Source organism: Cuculus canorus, chromosome Z, assembly GCF_017976375.1.
Source record: "Cuculus canorus isolate bCucCan1 chromosome Z, bCucCan1.pri, whole genome shotgun sequence".
Classification (NCBI taxonomy): Eukaryota; Metazoa; Chordata; class Aves; order Cuculiformes; family Cuculidae; genus Cuculus; species Cuculus canorus.
The window spans coordinates 42,278,219-42,299,714 of NC_071441.1; the positions used below are offsets into that span (position 1 = coordinate 42,278,219).

Consider the following 21,496-nt stretch of genomic DNA (forward strand, 5'->3'; position numbering starts at 1 on the left):
GGAAGTAGGGTCTAGAAGATAAATAGTTTGGAACTGGCATGACACGAATGCAGATTTAGCTCTGACATTTACTTCCTGAGCAACTACCTCTACCTTTCTAATTTCCCCTCCAAAACTGAGCTCGTTCCAGTTCTGGAATCCCCAACATAAGAAGGGTATGGAACAGTTGGAATGGTTCCAGAGGACAGCCACAAAGATGATCAGAGGGCTGCAGTACCTCTCCTACAAGGACAGGCTGAGTCAGTTGGGGTTCTTCAGCCTGGAGAAGAGAGTGCTCCGGGGTGACCTTATAGTGACCTTACAGTACCTGACAGTGGCCTTCAAGAAAGCTGGGGAGGGACTTTTTACCAGGACACGTAGTGACAGGACAAGGAGGGATGGCTTTAAATTGGAAAGAGAAGAATTAAGATTAGAGATTAGGAGGAAAGACTTCCTGAGGAGGGTGGTGAGGCACTGGCACAACTTGCCCAGGAAAGTTGTGGTTATCCCCCTTCCTGGAAGGTGTCCAAGGCCAGACTGGAAGGGGCATTGAGCAGCCTGGTCTAGTGGAAAGAGTCCCTGCCCATGGCAGAGGGCTCGGAACTGGATGATCTTTGAGGTCCCTTCCAATCCAGGCTATTTTGTGATTTCAGTGCATCCAGGTGACAGGTGATTCTCCACACAGCAAACACACGCAGCAGAAGCCGACAGGTTTATTTCTCGAGCAGAAAAAGTAGAGGCTATTGTACAAATGCCCCCTCCTCGCATCCTCCCACGCTAGCGCTGTTTCATCCCGAGAGACTAGGGATGCGCAGTGTTTCCCTCCGGAGGAATTCCCAGCTCCGCAGGGATGGCAGCCAGCGACCGGCACTCGCCCGGCGCCTCCGTGCGATCCTCCCGCCCCGCCGCGGGGCCACCTCCCCCTCCCAGCGCGCATGCGCGGGGCGGCACCGCCTCCTGCCGCCAGGACCCATGCAGAAGATCAATAAGAACGCGGTGCTGGCACTCCTGTCCCTGACCAGCCTGGTTTTCCTTCTTTTCCAGCTCTACTATTACAGGTTCTACCTATCGCAGAAGGTAAGAGCCGCGCGGGCTGGATCCCTCCCTCCGTTTCAGCCCCCGGCCCGAGATCCGGCTCCTTCCGTCAGCCGCGAGCATCCCTTGGTTCCCCTTCCTGCATCCCAGCTGCGGGTTTGGGCCGCCCAGGCTTGATCCTCGCTGGCTGCTGTCGTTGTAAGGTGACCTCTGCTGACATTGAGGTCAGGCCAGTGCTGTCTTCGGGCTTTCCTGAAGAAAACAAGGCAGGCAGCGTTTGTTGGCTACAGGTTTTACAACAAATTATTGGCTTCAGGTTTTACAGCAGTGGTGTTTTTAAAGAAAACCCAGCTTTTCCCGCACTTGTCTGCGTGCTTTGTGATTCACTGTTTATAGTTTTCTAGATGTCATAAATCAAATCCAGCTTTTGCATCACCCACCCATGAAATGTTTGTCTTGAACACCTCCCATCCCTGAAGGTGTCCAAGGCCATGTTGGATGGAGCCTTGAACAGCTTGGTCTGGTGGGAGGTGACCCTGCCTGTCGCAGGGGTTGTTGGAACTGGATGATCTTTAAGGTCCCTTCCGACCCAAACCGTTCTATGATTCTATGTTTTTTCTGTAAGGGAGAAAGAGATAAATGTTGCTATAGGTTAAGTACTCTGGTTTTTATTGGTGGCTTCATAGTTTACAGCTCAATGCAGATTCACCGAGCAAACTCTTTGCAATTGTATGCCTTCATTTTATTTTTATAGAAGAACTACATAAGTGTCATGTTTCCTGGTTTGCTTTTTTTTGTTGAGAATGTTGTCAATAAATGCAGGCAGTCTTAGTCAAAAAGCACGATTTTGACTTCTTTCTTATAGTTTTTGATTTAAGGAGCAAGACTGTGAATGCAAATTTCTTCATACTTTTGAAAATCTGAGAGCTGGGCCGCTAACTGCCTTGGCTTTGCAGTATGAATGTGCTCTTGCAAATTTAATTCTCTGGTTTTATATGTGGAAGGACCGAGGCTTAATTTGTGCTGTCTTTGCCCCAGTGCTATTTGCTAACCCTGTTCGTGTTTGTCAGCTTCCTATTTTACATTTACTGGCGCATTCACTTAGAAACCTGAGACACAGTCATGCAATTCTTGCATGTCTGTAAGTCCCCAAGGCTCACACTGTCCTTCTAATTGCACTAAGCTGCAGCAGTTGTTTATGACTTCACGTTTGTTACTGTAGTTGGTTGACCAGAGGCATAACCATAACCATCACCATCATTACAAGTGCTAACTGGATAAATGCCCCTGAATCTCCTGTTAAGAAATTCAGAGCAGGAATTCGACTGAAACATTTGATTTTCTTTCTCTCTCCTCCTCCCCTTATTTGGTTTTGATAGAATGGAGCAGTTTTTTCAAAAGTCAGAGGACGCCAATCAGGCCAAGTCAGCGCTAGATGGGTATGTATGATGTCATTGTTCATACAATTCTTCTGCATGCCTCAAGAGAACTCCTCTGAAATTGCAAACTCAGGGTCCACTTCTCTTTCCTCTTCATTGGGGATTTTCAGCTATTAAGGAATAAGAGATACATTCTTCACTGAGTGAAGTGTTTCAAAACATCAGTTTAAAATTGAGTTGAGAAACGGTTACAGCTTAGCAGCCTTTGCCTGTGCAGTCCTTAGTAGTGTTCTTAATATTTTAAGAAGCAAAACTTGTTCTTTCTGATGTAGGAGTTTTGATTTAGCCTTTTGATTTCTTTCACAATGAATGTTGAAGATTGTCTTATTTGACATGCAGCTCGTCTGATAATAGCAAAGAATTGGCTGCAGGTCTCAGGTCACAGAGTACCTCTTTGCTCACTCCAATTGTTTAACCTGCTGCTAGGTATTACGTGTTACTTGCTTATGCTGGATCATAAAGCTCTTCACAAGCAGGAAAACGTTACATTTCAGCATTCACCCGCTGCTGTATTCCAGTATTCAGAAGCAGTGTTAGAGTGCCAGTAAATACATGAAATGGAATATTTTTTTCTTACTTAAGGTTTGCAGGATTGAGTGCAACCAAAACACTGTGTTGGCTTCAGAGAATCAGAAGCTCATTTATGTTATTTGTAGCTAGCGTTTTTTGGAAACGCTTTTATAGAAGCCTTTTGTTAACAAATCTTCCAGCAGAAGAACAGCACAGATGGTTAAAGGGGACTATGCCCTGGGAGCTGGCTGCCTTTTGGTTTGGATGCAATATGATAGTGCTGCTAATTAGCTAAATAAGGCCATTAAATGCCTTGAGCAAGAGAAAGGTGCTCTGATTAAGAGCTGTTATTGGTAATAATCCAAACCAACTGCTCTGTGTACTTCTTGCTTTTGCTAGGAATGTCTCACTGTTCTTGGAGGTGGCAGCCCTTGGAACTAGCTGTTAGGTATTAGGTGACATGGTCACAGTGGGCTTCCAATCAGCCAGCCGGTAGACAGAGTTCTTATTTAGCTTCAGTTTGATCTTATGGGATCGTTAGTAGCAAGTCAGAATATCCCTGCCAGGGACTTGTTATATTCCAGTCTTTTTTCAGAGTCTCGGTGATGAGGCCAAAATATGCTTAATTAGCTGCTTGACATTGTCGCCAATGCATTTTACCACATTATCTTTCAGCTGAAAGCATCTGTTTCCCTGGAGAGGTGATGGGAAAAGGAAGTAGATATTTTTGCATAGATTTGCTTCCTGTTCATCCATCTAATCTGCTAGTTTTAGTTACAGAAATAGTGCTAGCACATCACTTATCTTTCAAATCTGGATAGTTGAAATCACAGGCCTTGCCGCCTGCTTGTGCTACGTATTTAGTGCTGCTGCTGCCTAAATTCTTTTTGTTGATACACATCCTGTCTTCATTCACATTTTTATGCCTCTCTGAAGCCGAAGCTGCATGCTGGAGTTGGAGGTTGGACTATGGGGTCTGATTGAACAGACTCAGCAGCTGGACGAGAGGAAGGTTAGAGCTTCGGTGGGAAATCTGAGTCAGCTTGCTAGACAGATAGCTTGGGCAGTAGACCATTGTTTTCCCTTATCACATCTCACCTTGCGTGTAGCCGATACAAAGCCTGACAAAGCCCTAATTCTGATTAAAATGGTACTTTAAGTTAATGTTATGGTTAAATACGTCAGCTACCTTTTTTTAATAGAGTGTCTGTGGTTGCTGTAAATCTTCTGTGTGCTGTGGACATTTAAAATACACTTGATTAAAATTCTCCACTGAGTGAAGTTAATAAATCCTCTCAACAGCTTATGCAATGTTGCTGTGTTTGAATGCCTTGGGTATGCTACCATCCAAAGACTGGATAGTACTCACTTCCTATCTTCTCACAGGATCACCCCTTATATACAGCAGGCATCCTGCATGGGGTTTTGTAATATTAGGTGGGACTAGGTCAGAAGCCTTGCTCAAGTCAAGGTGTGAACGGTGTCCATTGCTTTCACCTTGTCCCTAGACTTCTTCAGAAGTAGTCAATGTGATTAGGTGCAGTTTGCCTTTGGCTGTCTTTCCCAATCATGTCCTTGTCCTTGTGCTTGGATATATGGGTCTTCTGCTCCAAAAGTTCCCTGGGGGCTGGGATTACGGCGATCAGGATTCTCCACATCCTCCTTTTTTCAAAACAGTGTGAGATTTGCCTTTTTTTTTGGACTTGTAAGAGCAGCTGCTGACTACCACGGCTTTTCAAGAAGAGAGAATCATAGAATTGCTTAGTTGGAAAATACCTTTGCGATCAAGTCCAGCTGAGCCTGTCCACCACTAAACATACCCCTGAGCACCTCATCTACCCATCTTTTAAATACCTCCAGGGATGGTGATGCAATCACCTCCCTGGGCAGCTTCTGCTAGTGCCTGATAAACCCTTTCAGTGAAGAAATTTTTCCTGATGTCTAATCTGAAACTTCCTTGGAGCAACTTGAGGCCATTTCCTCTCATCCTGTCACCTGTAGGAGACCAACACCCACCTCTCTACAACCGCCTTTCCGGTAGCTGTAGACAGTGGTGAGTTCTCCCCTGAGTCTGCTCTTCTCTAGGCTAAACAACCCCAGTTCTCTCAGCTGCTCCTCATAAGACTTGTTCTCCAGCCCCTTCACCAGTTTCTTTGCCATTCTTTACACGCTTCAGGACCTCAATGTCTCTTGTAGTGAAGGGCCCAAAACTGAACACAGTATTCGAGATGTGGCCTCACCAGTGCCAAGTACAGGGGTAGAATCACTTTCCTGGTCCTGGTTGCCACACTGTTTCTGATACAAGCCAAGATGCCATTGGCCTTCTTGGCCACCTGGGCACACTGCTGACTTATGTTCAGTCATCTGTCATCCAGCACCTCTGGGTCATTCTCTGCCAGGCAGCTTTGCAGCCACTCTTCCCCAAGCCTGTATGGCTTCATGGGGTTGTTGTGTCCCAAGTGCAGGATTCAGCACTTGATCTTGTTGAACATCATCCCACTGGACTTAGCCCATCGATCCAGCCTGTTCAGATCCCTCTGCAGACCCTCCCTACCCTCCAGCAGATCAACACTTCCTCCCAGTTGAGTGTCATTGGTGAACTTGCTAAGGGTACATTCAGTCCCCTCATTGAGGTTGTCAATAAAGACATTGAACAGGACTGGAGCCAGCACTGAGCCCTGGCGAGACCACTTGTGACTGGCCTCCATTTACTACAACTCTTTGGGCTCGGCCACGCAGCCAGTTTTTTACCCAGCAGGGGGTATGCCTGTCCAGGCCGGTGGCAGCCAGTTTCTCAGGCAGAATGCTGTGAGAAGCGGTGTCAAAGGCTTTACTAAAGTCCAGGTACACTAAATCCACAGCCTTTCCTTCATGCATCAAGTGAGTGACCTTGTCATAGGAGATCAGGTTAGTTTGGCAGAACCTGCCTTTTATAAACCTATCTTGACTGGGCCTGAACACCTGGGTGTCCTGTGTGTGCTGTGTGACAGCACTCAGGATGACCTGCTCCATGATCCCCCCGGCACCGAAGTCAGACTGACAGGCCTCTAGTTCCCTGGATCCTCCTTCCAAACCTTCTTGTAAATGGGCGTAATGTTTGCCTATCTCCAGGCAAGTGGAACTTTCCCAGTCAGCCAAGACTGGTGGTAGATGATGGAAAGGGGCTTGGTGAACACCTCTGCCAGCTCCCTCAATAGTGGATTCTGTCCAGCCAGATAGACTTGTAATGTCTAATTGGCTGAGCATGTCTCTAACCGTCTCGTCATGGGTCATGGAAGCTTTGTTCTGTTCTCTCTCCCTGTCTTCTGGCTCAGGAGGCCAAGTACCCAAAAGGACATCGTAGCTTACTGTTAAGGACTAAGGCAAAGAAGGTCTTCGGTACCTCAGCTTTATCTTCATCCTTTCTCACTATTTCCCGCTCCGTCCCCTGCATCCAGTAAATGCTGAAGGTTCTCGTTTTGTTGTTAATATATTTGCAGAAACATTTTTTTATTATCTGTCACAGAACTGGCCAATTTAAGTTCTAGTTGGGATTTAGCCCTTCTGATTTTCCATCTGTATGATCTCGCTTGATCCTTGTAGTCCTCCTGAGATGCCTGCCCCATCTTCCAAAGCTCATATACTATCTCCTTTTTACTTCTCTGCTCAGCCAAGCTGGTTTTCTTCCCCACTGGTTCGTTTTTTTGTACGTGGGTATGGCCAGCTCCTGTGCTGTCAGGATTTCCTTCTTGAGGAGCATGCAGCCCTCTTAGGCTCCTTTGCCCTTGAGGACTGCCTCCCAAGGGGCTTTATCAGCCAGTCTTCTGAACAGTCCAAAGTCTGCCTTCTGGAAGTCCCAAGGTGGCTGTTCTGCTGACGCCCCTCCTTACTTCACCCAGAACTGAGAATTCTATCATCTTGTGATTGCTGTGCCCCAGGTGTCCTCAAACTATCACATCTTCCACAAGGCCTTTGCTGTTCACAGGCAACAGGTCCACTAGGGCACCTTTCCTAGATGGTTCACTCACCAGTTGTGCCTTCCATTCACTCCAGCAATGTCCTAGACTGTTTCCTCTCTGCTGTATTATACTTCCAGTAGACATCTGGTAAGTTGAAGCCTCCCAAAAGGAGGAGGACTAGCAATCGTGAGACTTCTTCCAGTTGCTTGCAGAATATCTCATCAGTATCTTCCTCCTGGCTGGGCTCTTCTATAGCAGACTCCCACCAGGATATATGCCTTATTGGGCATTCCACTGATTTTTATCCGTAGACACTCAACCATGTCATCATCATCATTGAGCTCAAGGCAATCAAACCACTCTTTAACATAGAGGGCTACCCCACCACCTCTCCTTCCTTGCCTAGATGTTGCAGAGCAGCCTCAGAATCCAGCCAGCTCCCTCAGCTCCAACGAGTTCATCACATCTCATTCTGTAATCTCTAATTTATTCAAGTGGTTTCCAACTAATTTTAAAGCTGAAAAGAATATAGACTTCAGTCCATTCTGAAGTCTAGCACCCTGGCATTAGAGTGCTTTAACTTGTGGAAATTTCTAATCAAAGGTGAAATATTTTTTTCTTCTGGCCTTAGAAACCCGGAAAGCTTGAGAGCTTTTTGTTCTTCTGAAAGAAAAAAATTTCCTTTTCTGCAAGTGTTCATGGAGTTAAAGTGCACACTCAGAAAATGTGTTAGGCGATAAGATTTCCTTATATCAATGGGTTGTTTCTTTTTCCTTCTTTCAAAGAGTTTTAATGTATTAATGTTTGTATGCTTACAGTTGCTATTTCTAACTTCAAACTTTATCCTCTGTCAAACAGCATGTGGTCAGGAAGTTCCTAGGCTTAATATCTAGTCACAATATACCAGTGTATTTGATTGATCCTTTGGTTCTGGGACTGGTCGATAAAGACATTGAGCAGATTAAAAGTTCACCTGGCGGCCCTAGTCTGGAATGCAAGTACTTCTGTGCTCCAAGAGACTTCACTACGTTTGCTCTGTTGGACAAAACATGGAAACATGAAGTAAGTGCCTTTTCTTCAGTCCACATTCATGATTGTAATGCATAACAACTGTTCTATGATTTTGTGTCAAAATGCTTTCATGCCTGTATTAAAACCTCTGAATTAATTGTGTGGAAGGTATTGGTAGAGGAAGCTTCTTTTTTAAAGTAAAAGGTATCCAGACACTAGCCTGTATACCTTAAGAGTGATTTAAAGATAAATAAAAGTTTTTGGAAGCAGTCTGCAGTATTTATAAACACATGTAGTAAGAGACTACACCAAAAAAATGAACCCCAAAGGGGTCTTCTGTTAGAAAGAAAGAAGGAAGGAAGGAAGGAAGGAAGGAAGGAAGGAAGGAAGGAAGGAAGGAAGGAAGGAAGGAAGGAGCGAGCTTAGTGTACTGGAATCTCTGCTTTTCTTTGGTGTTCTGAGATTTTTAAATGGTTGTGTTAAAAATAGAGGTGTAGCATATGATGAGGGACAAAATGGAACCCAAGATTATTTCATCAATTGAATGTCATCTGGAAATATTTATTAGATTGATTTATACAGACCAAAGATACCAGTGACACGCAGCTTTTTCGGGGGAGGGGTGTGTTGTTTTTTGGTTTTTTTTTGAGAAAAAGCAGGAGAGATTAAAATGGTCTGTGACTATTTTACCTTAAGGAGTCCCTCTCAAGTGAGAAGTGGTAGCACTTTGGATCTGTCACACAGTGGTTTTACCCATACCTGTAAAATAATTAAAGAAATGGAGAATAAGGTGGTGCATGGTAATATAAATGCATTTCCCTTTTCCATTGTAGCTCCTTGATAATATCTGTTGCATCCTGAGGAGAAGCGGATATTCATGTATAAAACGTTTTGGAGAGGAGTGGGGTGGGTACTTGAAGGGGTCTTTGGATGCTGATTGGTTCTTTTTGTAGCCAGAATTTCACTCCCTTTCTCTGTGGAAGTATGAAAGCCTGCTAGTTAGCACAGTGTTTGGTGTTTGTGAGGTTTAAACAAATATTCATGTGTATAATAAAAGATTTTGCACTAGTGCTATCTTTATTCAAGGGATTATGAATGCTAAGTTCAGCACAAGAATACCTTTACAGAACAGTTCAAAGATGCCAAGAAGGGTGCTACAGCAAGGAGCAAACTTAGTCCAGGCATGGCTTATAAGATTTCGTAGTTGTTTTATTGACTAGTTTGAGGGGCAAAATTGAAGACAAGCCAACAGTGGTTGGAATTGCTTGTGGTTGCTGACCTTGAAGGTCTTAGAAATTTTTAAGTATTTTGTGTTTAAGTCTGATTAGAAAATGAAAATGGGGAATAATGTCAGTTAATAATAAGCATTTAGCATTCAATTGTAGCTTCTCTAATCCTTAGCGTCTCTCTTTTTCTTTCTGTCTCTCTGTCTCTTCCTATATTTCATTTTTAGGTTGGCCTTTTTAGAACTGCTGAGAAAATGGGGTTCCAGTGGCTGAAGATTATAAACAAGGACCCCCGCTTGGATGGGATGGATGACCTGTCTGGGATTGAAATTCCCTTGCACTACATATTTAAACTGGCATCTCATGCCATTCATCTTGTGGTCTTCTATGAGAGGAGCGGTAATTATCTCTGGCATGGCCCCCTGAGACTTAAGCAACATATGGACAGAAAGTTTGTGCCTTTCCGGAAACTCCACTTTGGTCGCTACCCTGGAGCATATGAAAAGTGAGTTCAGAACAGAGGAGGGAAAAAGCCATAATGGCACTTCTAAAATAACTTTTCTCCTTTGTTTAAAATTACTCTCTTTTACTCTTGTAAAATTTAGCTCATGTATGGCTCAGCCCTTGAAGTGCAGGTTAATTAAGGTATGAAGATTCTATTTCTGTTTACCTGAGAATAAGAGCTACCCACCATTTATAAATAAAGAACTACATTTTGGAGGAAGTTGCTGAGTAGCCCAGTCGAAGTAAGCAGAAAGACAAGACAAGACAAAGAAGTCATGACTGAATTTGAATGTACTAGAGGATCTTGTAGAGTCAGTGGTTTATCATTAATATATTTAAAACTTTGAAATGTGATGATAACTTTGCATTTGGTACAGGGGTAAAAGAGAAGTGGCAAGAGATTTGGTACTAGCTTATAGATGTTTGATATTCTTTGTATAACTATATGTATCTAAAAACTGAATAAAAGAGGAAGCAACAGAAATCCATTCAGTAGCAGTCCAAATAATCAATGTTAAAGACCTTTACTAAAGAGAGATGACATTTGTCTCACTAAGACCTGTACTAATGGTTGCACCTAATCCAAGCTCTTACCCTGCTGATGGGAATCCTTTCTTGCATAAATGTTTGTATTGGTGGTGCTAATTGTTGATTGCCTTATGCTTAAACTTTGCGTTACATTGATAAAGTTACTGTGAATGTCTACCTTGTCATACAATGCTTTCAGTAGCAGTATTTCAGGAAATACAAATAATGGCAAATCTTGTTGCTGTGTTCAAAGCCAACCACTAGGGTTGGGAATGTACCATAAATCAGAGAAAAACGGCCAAACATTTCAGAGGTTAAAATAAATCTGTTTAAATCTGTTTAACTTTTTCTTTAAAACTGACACCACTCTTTTGTCCTTCTAAAACATGGAATCTATACCAGTTGTGTGCTTGAACGTTTAGAGTCGATTCTAAGCTGTTAAATATGACATTCAATTCGTTGTGAAGGCTGAACAGTTTTTAAATTGTAAATACAGTCAGCCTTAAAATACAGGGTAAAATTTCGTTTTTACGTGCATTGCATACTTAGACAACTAAATAAATAGCCTCGATTTTCAAATGCACTGAACAACAGCTCTAAACAAATTCCAAGCAAGTCATGTGTTAGGAAAGGAATTGTTGGGTTGACAAACTGACTGTGGACATGTAGGCATAGAATTCTTTTTAAACAAAATTTGGAAGTATATGGAGAACTTGTTGAGGCTCCTGTTGCTCATCTTTTATAATCGATTTTGGGTGTATTTGGATAGAGGAATCGCTGCCAGTACTATGCATTAGGATTTTAACCTGAGCTAGAGGAAAAAAGTGTCCTGTGCACGTCAGCATCACCTGTTGCAAACAGCATTTTACTCTAATTCAGACCTAAATGGGATAATGTATCATCTTTCTTTCCTTGCAGACCAGAACTTCTGCTTATTTCTATTGATGACTTAAAAGTTCAAATTCCGAAAAATCCATCCAGTTTTCTAGAGGAGATGTCACACTCTAGATTTCTTGAATGTAGGTACAGAGAAGCTCGAGCTTTCTTTCAGGTTAGTGGTAACTGGGTAGTGTCTGTGAGATGTAATATACATTTTCAGTGATTGACCCAAACCTACAAACAATTCCTTGGTTTTTACCAAGATTGGACTGTTCACTTACATAAAGCTAAATGCAGCCTCTTAGCTCAATACGCAGAGTAAGTGGTAATAAAACTAAAACTGAAAATCATGGTCTGTCTTTTCGTCTCTAGTGCAATTTTCCAAAACTTTGTAATGAAATGGTAACCAACATGTCTATAATTCTCACACATTGTTACTGTTAAATTGATTGTATGTAAATAACACTAAGATCTTGTGTACCTTTGGGGCTGAGGATTTTCCTTGTAAGAGTTCTCCGAGTTCTGAGTAAAATTTCATTTTATATTCTTTTGAATTGTGCCCTGCAATTCCATGTTCGTACTTCGGTTTGTTTGAAATGTTATACTCATTTTGAAATTACTTGTCTTATTGCTTTTTGGCCATGTAAGCTAGTATTTTCAACACTATTTAGAGCATTATTTTTAGAATATTGCTACCTAATTTAGCAGATAGTAGAAAACTTTCTGCTGCAGTATAAGGGGGAAAAAAAGAGGACATTAGAGGTTCTATTCTTCAGACATTTGAGGTCTTGAGGAAAGGAAGGTCTTGAGGGGAAGACCACCCTTGTCAGTCTGGTAGTCTGCAGCACCCTATACGTGTAGCAGGAGGGTTTCTACACCCAAGGAGACCCGTGTGTTGTCATTATATCTCTAAAGGACAGAAATTGTAAGCATTCTCCCCTTCAGCTCTAAAACCTCCAAGCAGCTATTACCGCACACAGAGAAGATGTGCCTGAGAAGGTACATTGAACTTTGTTTCAGTTTTAATATCGAAATAAGTGGCTGTCATCTGTTTGAAAAGTAGGTATGAATTTCAGTTGTTTGTTGCCCAAGAGTTCTTAATGAAATCTGTCGTGAAGCTCAGTGGTGCGTTGTTCCTGTGTTTGATTTTGGGAATGCTGTCCCAGACTGTGGTGTTGGTTTTGGCTTTGCATTAACAGAAGATCTTGCCACAGTTGTAGCGGGAAGATGGGTTTGATTTCTGTTAGTGTTATTTCTACTATATGGCAAAGGTTGTAAACATCCAGTTGTAACACAGGGTGGCGCCAAATAAACTCATGTGTTGGAAGTAACTTCCATTATGTCCCGGTTTTTCCCTGGGACTGTGGATATTGGCTTCAGCGTGTGAACTAGGATTCATCTCTGTTGATGCCAAGTGATGAGAATCGGTGTCTAATATATTTTTATGCTATTTTACTGGGAGTTTACATTCTGCTAGTTTGGAAAAACTGGAGATTGATATTTAAGAGTTAAAATTTTAACTTCATTCTGGTGCATGTTCTCAAACTGAGCTGTATATGTGAAAACGGATCCTGTCCAGATATTATTTAAATAAACTTCTAAAGGTCATTTTTTCATAGGACACTGAAAAATGAAGTGACAAGTTTCCTCTCTGACAAAAGGGTGCTTATTCTTCCTTTGCCTTCCAGCTATATCCTGATGATGCCTCTCTTGATGCAGTGGAGTTCAGAAAAAAAGCAAAATCCTTGCTCCATCTGGCTGCCCTGACACTGAATAACTTGGGAGTAAAGTTCTGGCTGAGCAGTGGAACATGCCTTGGTAAGATATTTCTTTTCTGTTTAATTTGTAAACTCCTCTGAAATTTTAAACATTGCATCCTGTATTGCTTGTGGTGTCGGCTGAGGTTTTCAGCTAAGTGTACTTGGTTGGAAGATAATATGTGGCATTAACTTTATTCAGATTTGTCTCTTTACTCCTGATAAAATGCTTTTTCTTTAGAAACCTGAACCTTGGAGATGTTGAGCAAATTTCCAGTGAAGCATTTAATGTTTTTAGCAATTATCTCTGTTGTGTTGATCAGTGCTTAGAAAGTAATCAGTAAATTTTGTGAAGTGGAATTTACTGAGGTGCTAGTTGGAAAAGAACAGCGATGGGCACATATTATGCTGTCCATGTAGACTTCCACCAGATTTTTCTTCACATGTAATTTGGTGCTTATACTAACTTCTAAAAACATTCATTTGTTTATTTTAAACTACACCCTTTTAACAAAATGTCAGCCTGTTACAGCAGGTACTGCAAGGTCTCAGTTCTGCTGAAGATGGGATTAGTATCTTATCACTGGTGAAGATCCTTTTCTTATCAAAATAGGTTTTGAAAATTCATGTGTGTGCACATTTGATTTGTATTTGTTTGGTCCTAGGGATTATCATTTTCTGACCGAACAGTTAATGAAGCTGCTTTAATGAAACAGACAAAAGGACGTTTCACTTCTTGTCTTACTATTTTGCAGTGGTGCTTGAAAGTTTATCAACATCTCAGACACTATTTAAAATAATAAAGTTTCAAAGTAAAAGCACAGCTGTAGCCCTGTAACTGTTCATTGCTGATTAGATTTGGGCCTAGATAAAGAATATTTTCCTTTAAAGACATTTAGATTAGAAAACTGAAGGTACTTTATTGTTGAAATAGTTAGTGTTTTCCCTCTCATTTTTGGCTTTCTGGAAGAAACAGCTTTAAGCGCAGTAATACTTGTTTTATTCAGTGTGCTTAATTTCATACTAGAGAAAGTAAAAAATCTTGTTTATGGTCTTATTTGAAGATCTTTCCCTTTTGACTTTATGGCAATTAATTTTTATGTAGATTTTGTTCTGCTGATATAATTCTTGTGTTCCTGAATTAACTACCTTTTTTTTAACCTCCTTTTTTTTTTTGCCCCCCTCAGGCTGGTATAGACAGTGCAATGTTATTCCCCACAGCAAAGATGTGGATTTGGGAGTCTTCATAAGGGACTACAAAGCAGATATCATTCCAGCATTTCAGAAAGCAGGGTTACCACTGAAGCACAAATTTGGCAAGGTACATAATGAACATTTTGCTTCATGTGACTTTCTTTATGTTCATAAGTTTGAAAACAGCTGCAGATCCCTTCTGTAGAAGTGGACACTTGAATTCTCCCTGGCAGACCTTTACTAAATCTATAATCTTGTCGATTTTTGGTGTTCTCTTGGACAGTGTGTGAGAAAACAGCTTTCTTAATGGCTTCAGTCCTGCCTGGGGAATCTGTATTCCACCTCAGAATAAGTTTTAAAGGGGTCTAATCTGTTTCAGTGCTTCTAGAGAAACTTAAGAATCAAGGTAGAATTTAGTATTTGAGATTAGACAGGCCCCATCGTGCAGGAGGATTGGTGCTAGCTCTGAGGTTATCTGTAGCCCTGTTGGTAAAACTAGCAGAAAGGGATAGGATGGCTTGAGGTGAGCACAGGGCTTGTTCATTATTATGTGGATCTTTAACTTTTTCAGAGTGTAGGCTTCAAAATGGTGGAGAGAATAAGCAAAATAAGAGGAACGTGAGGGCTCAGTTACAGTTCAAGTGATGTATCATTACTGGCACCTAGCGTGGTTTTATTATAGAGGAAGTATGCTAAATGGATACGCCTACTAGTCATGTATTTATTCACTGAGAGTATTTTGCTTGTGACAGACAAGGAGATAGTGCTGAAATTTTTGAGGCCAAAGGGAGGAAAGAGAAAGTAGTCTCACTGAGTTGCAGAAAATTTCCAGTGTTCTTAAAGCATAAAAAAAATTGCACAATTAGTGTATTTTCTTCAGTTAGGATAGGAGTGACTCTGCATGCCTGGCCAAAATAAGTTTATTTTCTGTAACCTGATGAGCTTTATATTTTTATGAATATATGCAGTATGTATTTTTGTCTCACAGGTAGAAGACAGCTTGGAACTCTCTTTCCAGGGAGAAGATGATGTGAAACTTGATATTTTTTTCTTCTATGAAGAGGATGACCACATATGGAATGGAGGAACTCAGGCCAAATCGGGCAAGAAATTTAAGTATGAACTGGATTTGTACCTTTGATAGGAAAAAACCTGAAAAAGTTAGTGTTTAGTATTGGCAAAAAGTTAGTGTTTAGTGTTGGCATTGTGTGTTGTGTATGTTGTTGCCTGGCAAAAGTCTGTGCTCTTTGTGGGAAGGGTGGCTATCAGAGGAGAATTTGTGATGCTTTTGCACTTTCAGACCAGAGAAGTAGAACAGTATTGTGCCTTACTAGAGAGGTGTTTGGCTTGTCAATTTCTGTCATAAAATGAAAAGCAACGCTGGCATGTCATTGTATCAAGCAGATCTTATCTGGTCTGTGACAAGCCTTAGTTAAATAAACAGGTAAGACATGAAAGAAATCTCTAGAAGTGTTGCACAAACTGTAATTTTGCAGTAAAAAATGGATCCTTAGGCATCTGTCTCGATGATGGAGCATTATGGTAGAAAGCCTCAACTGTCCTTGTGAAGTGCAGGTGTAAAAGCCCCATATGTTCGGATTTTTGAGACTGCGTTATTGACTGTAATGTTATGACAGCATTGTGGATGACTACGGCAGACCTTGTTGTTGGTTGTGTTCTGAAAATGGAATTGAAAGTAGAATATCAGATTTCTTGTTTCATATCTTTCAGTATTAAAGCAGCAAATAAGTACAACAGCTTCCTAGGCTACTCAGCAAATAGGTTTGGATAATTATATTTGTTTCTTTCCATCATCCACCTTAACTCAGGAAGACATAGTTGCAGATTACTTGAAAACTTTGTTGACTTCTGAAGGATTTTATTATCTTTCTTATTTTGCCTGAATTGAATTTGCTTGTATTTAGCTAATGAAAACTTAGTGAGCAGTGTCATCCAGGTGGTGATAATGTCTAAGTTACCTTTGTTCTGAAGTGATAAACAAAAATTAGGGAAGGTATTTTGATGACCAATCAAAAGACAAACTTACAAATAGACTAAAGAAAGAGTTCTTGGATTATTGCCACAGAAAATGTGGTATGTTGCAGAATGTCTTTCTTAGACTAGAACAACAATTTTCTAATTTTCCAAAGCAAGCTTAATGTCTGTTTTTCCATACAAGATTTTGGAGGATTTTTGTGTGCTGCATTCTGAGGAGGAACCTGACCAATAAATTAATTTTGTTTTCTTTGTACTTCTGTTGTGTCTAAATTGCAATAGCTGTTTTCATGCCAGTGGAGTTGACATGCTCTTTCAAAATTCCATTGTAGGAATTGTTGGGTACTTGAGAGCTGGAGATTTTTTTCCCTTCTGTGGTATGAATGGTCCAGTGCAAGAGAATAGAGAGTTGGTGTGAAGCTGTGCTCTGCTCCAGCTCCTATATCTTGGGATATTACAGCTCTTTTGGAACTCCAGCTTTCATAAACCACTGTCCTTTTCCTGTAGCCTGGTACTTCCTTTTATGGTGGTAATGTTTTAAGTTTACCAACACAGCTTTCTAGTTCAATAAGAACAAATTTGCTTAGACATAGTGGTGCAGGGAAGCCTCTAATTCTGAACTAGTGTTTTTTATGCATAATTTACTGTACTTAATTCTTATAGAAAAGGAGTAAGAAAACTACTCATTTGCTATTATAAGGGCCACAACCCCTGACAGAACATGGCTGTTTAGAATGCTTAGCCAAATAATTCTAGATATGTGTTATTCAAAGTGATTTTTCAGTAAGAGAAGAAAGATCGTGGCTTTTTAGCTGCGAGATGTGATATTTTAGCATGCTTGATCTAAATGCCTGCAACACCAGAATGACCCTCAATTTTGTTCAGTCTTCAGCCCTTTAAAAATTTTGGGGGAAGGTAATGTGAGAAGGTCAGTTAAAAGGGAAGTGATTGTTTGCTCATCCACTTTTAACAATTTTAAAGGAATCTCACCAGCTGTTTCTGTGGTATCAGAAGAGATACTAGTGGCTACTAAATCATTGTGGGTAATTCTGTTCCAAGGTATTTGTGTTTTTAAAAATTAAGGGTAAAAACCATGTTTCTGAGAAAGCTAAATATTTGTATAGGCATACTTTCTATACATCTTGCTAAACAAAACTATGAAAAATGAAAGTATTTCTCATTTAGTCTCTAAAATATTTTTGATTTGTCATTTTTCATCTCTGTTTCCTCAGAGAACTGGTTTCTGAACCTTACAAGTCTATGATTTGCATTTTCATGTACACAAATACTTCCTCATCATTCCAGACACAAGCAATCGTGCATTCTCCTTATCTTCTCTTGGATTTACAGCAACTGAGACCTATATGTTTACAAAATTAATGCTGGACATTTACAGCATTCTTCAGCAGAGAATAAGTATTTGCAAAAACTGAATGTGGGAATCACATTTATACTGTATGCTTTAATCCTTAAAATTAGTTAATTCTGTAGGCTCTTGACGTAGAGGAAGTTGTGTGTCAGGACTTTTTCAGGACTTTTATGGTCAAGACTGATGAGACTGAAATGGGAATGAAAATGGTGAGCAGAGTAGGTAGCCTTATCTCTGCCACTTGGAATGATCTTGCTTTCCCCTTGGTAGCTGGCATTTTTGATGGTTTTTTTTGGCTTGGTTTAGTTTAGTGTAGAGCTAAATGGAAAAAAAACCCAACAACTTTTTTCTGTGGAAGAATTTGCAGCTTCAGAAATGAGTGATACTCTGCAGGAATAGTGCATAGTCTTTGGTATTTACTTGTTCAACAGATTGACCCTGACACTGGGCTCCTGTAGGATGTAATTCTGATCAAACTGTGAAATTTACCTATGAACTTCAGCTGCTGTGAGCATACTTATAGGTAGAGCTTATGTTGGCCCTTATGTAGAAAAAAGCAGGTACAGAACAAGGTCAGTTTGGTAAAACAAACTATTTCTAAAATTTGAATGGACTTAGATGGTTTCAGAAGGTACACGGTGACAGCTGTATATTAATTATTTGCAGCTATTCCAAGTCTAGTTCCATATTTAAACATGGATACTGAGAGGGAATTGCATGCTTTGTTTGGAAAGATTGAAGAAAAGTAAAAACTTGATTTTAAAAAAGACCTGCCTCATAATCAAGTATGTAATGCTGTTTGTATCAAAGTCTCACCTACCAAATAACACATATCTTACTCTTGACACCCTTCTAAGTGAAGTAACTGTTAAATCCAGTTTGTAAGGCGAAAAGTAGAGACAAGGACTGAGTGATTTCCAATAGGTGGCAGAACAATATGGGAATAAACAGCAAAAGAGTTAGAAATGTTTCTTCCTAAGAACATGTGGCAAATGTTAACCAGTTACTGTTGATAACAGCACCCCTGCCCAGTATATGAATAATATTTCATAGATAGGAAGCTATTAAATAAGAAAAAAATACTATAAATGTAATATGGCCACTTGCTGCGGTTGCTTGCTTTCTCCATGAACGTATTTAGAGATGTGTTTCAATCTTCTGCTAGTGACCATGTTGTTTTGTTCTGATACAGGTATCTCTTTCCAAAGTTTACTTTGTGTTGGACTGAATTTGTAGAGCTCAAGGTACATGTGCCCTGTGAAACCCTTCAGTATGTTGAAGCCAACTATGGCCCAGACTGGAAGATTCCTGTGAAGACATGGGACTGGAAGAGCTCACCATCCAATGTGCAGTACAATGGTGTCTGGCCCATTGATGAATGGGATGATGTCATTCAAATCTACTGATGGCTTGACTCCTGATAGAGGATGCCTGCTGTCCTTGAAACTGTCAGTTTGTGTTTTCCTAAGGCATCAAGATCCATTCCTTTTGTAATTTCTCATCTGTTTCCTAAGGAGACATTTACCTTTTTTTTTACTTAACAGGTATTTTTTTGCATTTTCATCATGCATTTTCCAAGCAGTTGAAGGAAAATACTAAAGGCAGGACGTAGCAACTGAAGAGAAAGGAAGCTAAAAGAAAAGCTGCACAAAGAGAGTAGAGAAGAAATGTTATAGTAAACTTATAGGCAGTTGGCTGTTTAAATGTATGCAGTGGCTAAGTGGTTTAGATTTTTCTGGGATCATCAAAACCTTGGGACTCTTCACTTCTGAAGCTGAAGAGAGGACAGGATGGAAAAATCACAGAGGAGTTCCTTGTTATTTCATAGGAGATCTGTGAATATTCAACTTATTATCTGTTGTTATTCAATAACAACAGAGTTAATGGTGTTAATGTGCTTGATTTGAGACTGATATATCCCTACGATATTTAGCAGATTGCTCTTAGAAGTGGAAACTTTCTATTACACAGAACACATGAGCCATCTGCTTTACATGTAGAGTGTACTGGGTAATGGCAAAATACTGGATGAATGGAAGGAGAAAATATCCGCACCAGAGATGTTGCGATAACAGTTAGGTTTTTTTGTGACCTGACCACTTCATGCAGTTAGGACAGAGAATGTTATCTGCTTTTTCCTTTCTTTTTTCTTTTTTTTTTTTTTTTTTTAGCTTTTTTAAAGAACTTGAAGGTGTATGCCGAAGGGGTGTCTTCCCAGCAAAAAAGTAAATATTCTGGTTTTGCTGTCCCAGTTACTGTGTTCTCCGTGTAAAAATTTTGACTAGATTTTAGAAAATTATAGGTACCCCTGCTGACTTACAAGTAGGTAGAAATGGGAGCATTCATAGTGTTTGCTGTTTAACATGGGCTTGCAGAACAGAGATCTCAGAAAACCATAGCTCTTTTCTCTAAGCGTAAGGAGATTGTGTACAAATACCAACTGTTTCATCAAATTTGCAGTATCATAATTGCAAGTGCAGTGTTAGACTAACATTGGGCTTTGGGTTGGAAGAGAGTGGAAGCTTGACAGCTCTCTGCTCCTGCTTCTGCTTGTGCTTTTGGTCAATAAAATAACCTTTCTTCTTCAGTATTTTGGAGAGGGATAATAGCTTTCTTATGAGGGTGTGTCCCCTAAGTTTAAGCCAGTCCTGATGTGCAGGGAAGACAAGGACTCTAGAGCAGCTAGTGAGTTACAGCTATAATACATGGTACAGACTCAGGGGTACCTGTGAACCAGTGTCAAGCTACTGAATGGAGGTCATGTTTACTTGCAACAAGCCTGTATTCATTCTTTCCTTGCTAAATAAAAAAGGCTATCTATGGGTTGCAGCTTTTCCACCTTTCACTGGGTAGAGATAGGCTGATTCTGTGGTTTGTGTTCTGTTGATCTGTGGATTTTGGCTGTGTATTCAAATGTATGCAGTTCTGGAGAAATGAAATAGCTATTGGCTCGTGGCAGTTTTATTACTGTATCGTTCCAGATGCATTCTGGAGGTTCCCTGCTTTTTTGATCCTGAAGCATGCTCTATGCTTTCTCCTGCCACTGCTCTCTGTTCCAGAAGTCTTCTGGCACTGAAACACTGGAATAATTTATTCAGCTTCTGGCAACAATTTGTCATGATGGCTCTTCAATTCGTATGGTAACTATGTTAACTTTGCCTAATTAAGAAGAGAAAGATGTAAAATCCTGCTAATGACATTTATTCAGTAAGGTAAACATTACATCATAAGGGATAATTTCAGGTAGAATTTCCACTTCGTTAAAGTGGAAAAAAGCCCATGTCCTTATGGTTTTCATGTTCAGAACTCTGTTGTCATGAACTTCTTTGTTTGGTAACATACAATAAGCCTGTATGTTTATCAAACGTGAGAAACTTTTAGGAGAAAAAAGATGCTATCAGAAATTTATAATTATGACAATTTTTTGACTTTGTATTTGCAAATGGAAAGACTAGTGGAAAAAAATGCATGTCACTGAAAGGCAGAATGTCTTAAATAGTTGATTATACCTGTAAGTTATTCTTCAGGTTAAAACATTTTCTCTTCAGGGGATACAAGTGTATATTTAACACTGATTAAAAGAAGAGTAAAATTTGCAACTGAAGATGTTGTTTCATCCTTTGTTTTGTCATCTTGGGCAGCATTTAACACACTTCATTGTGGTTTCTGTGACCTACCACAGTGTAAAATTTAGGACTTTCTTATTGACCGTCTCTCTTGAGAGTTTGGGTTTTTTTAAATAAAGGTACTTGGACACAACGGAGATACTTGCAATAAATCAAGTGCCCATATGAAGAAGAAAAGATCCTGGAATTGCATGAGCATGTTGCACTTCTGGATGTCTCCTTGTCATGTTTTGTGCAGTGCCTCTTTGAATCTGGGCCACTCTTTCAGTTCTTGGGAGGTCAGCCTGGGTGTGGGTGTCCACATAAAAAGGTTTTATCTCCCCTACCTGGCTTTGAGCCACAGCTATGCAGTTGCGGTGGGTAGACACCAGTTTGTTTCTTTTTGGCTCCCAGAAAAATACAAAAAAAACCCAGGAGATGGTGATAATGGGCATGGAAAACACTGAGGTACTCAAGAACTTTTTTGCTTTGGTTCTCAATTATCATCTCTCTTACCGCATCTCTCA

The 21,496-nt window shown here is 40.4% G+C and overlaps 1 protein-coding gene across 1 annotated transcript; it reads left to right on the top strand.

Annotated features, from left to right (window-relative positions):
• The first annotated feature begins 922 nt into the window (after nt 1-922).
• FKTN (fukutin) lies at nt 923-21,118 on the top strand. Its single transcript, XM_009564710.2, has 9 exons — nt 923-1,056; nt 2,394-2,453; nt 7,760-7,963; nt 9,366-9,643; nt 11,089-11,221; nt 12,738-12,867; nt 13,994-14,127; nt 14,989-15,116; nt 18,557-21,118. Exons 1-9 carry the CDS (start codon nt 952-954, stop codon nt 18,768-18,770), a joined length of 1,386 nt encoding a protein of 461 aa, XP_009563005.1. The 5' UTR covers nt 923-951; the 3' UTR covers nt 18,771-21,118.
• Nucleotides 21,119-21,496: the final 378 nt, after the last annotated feature.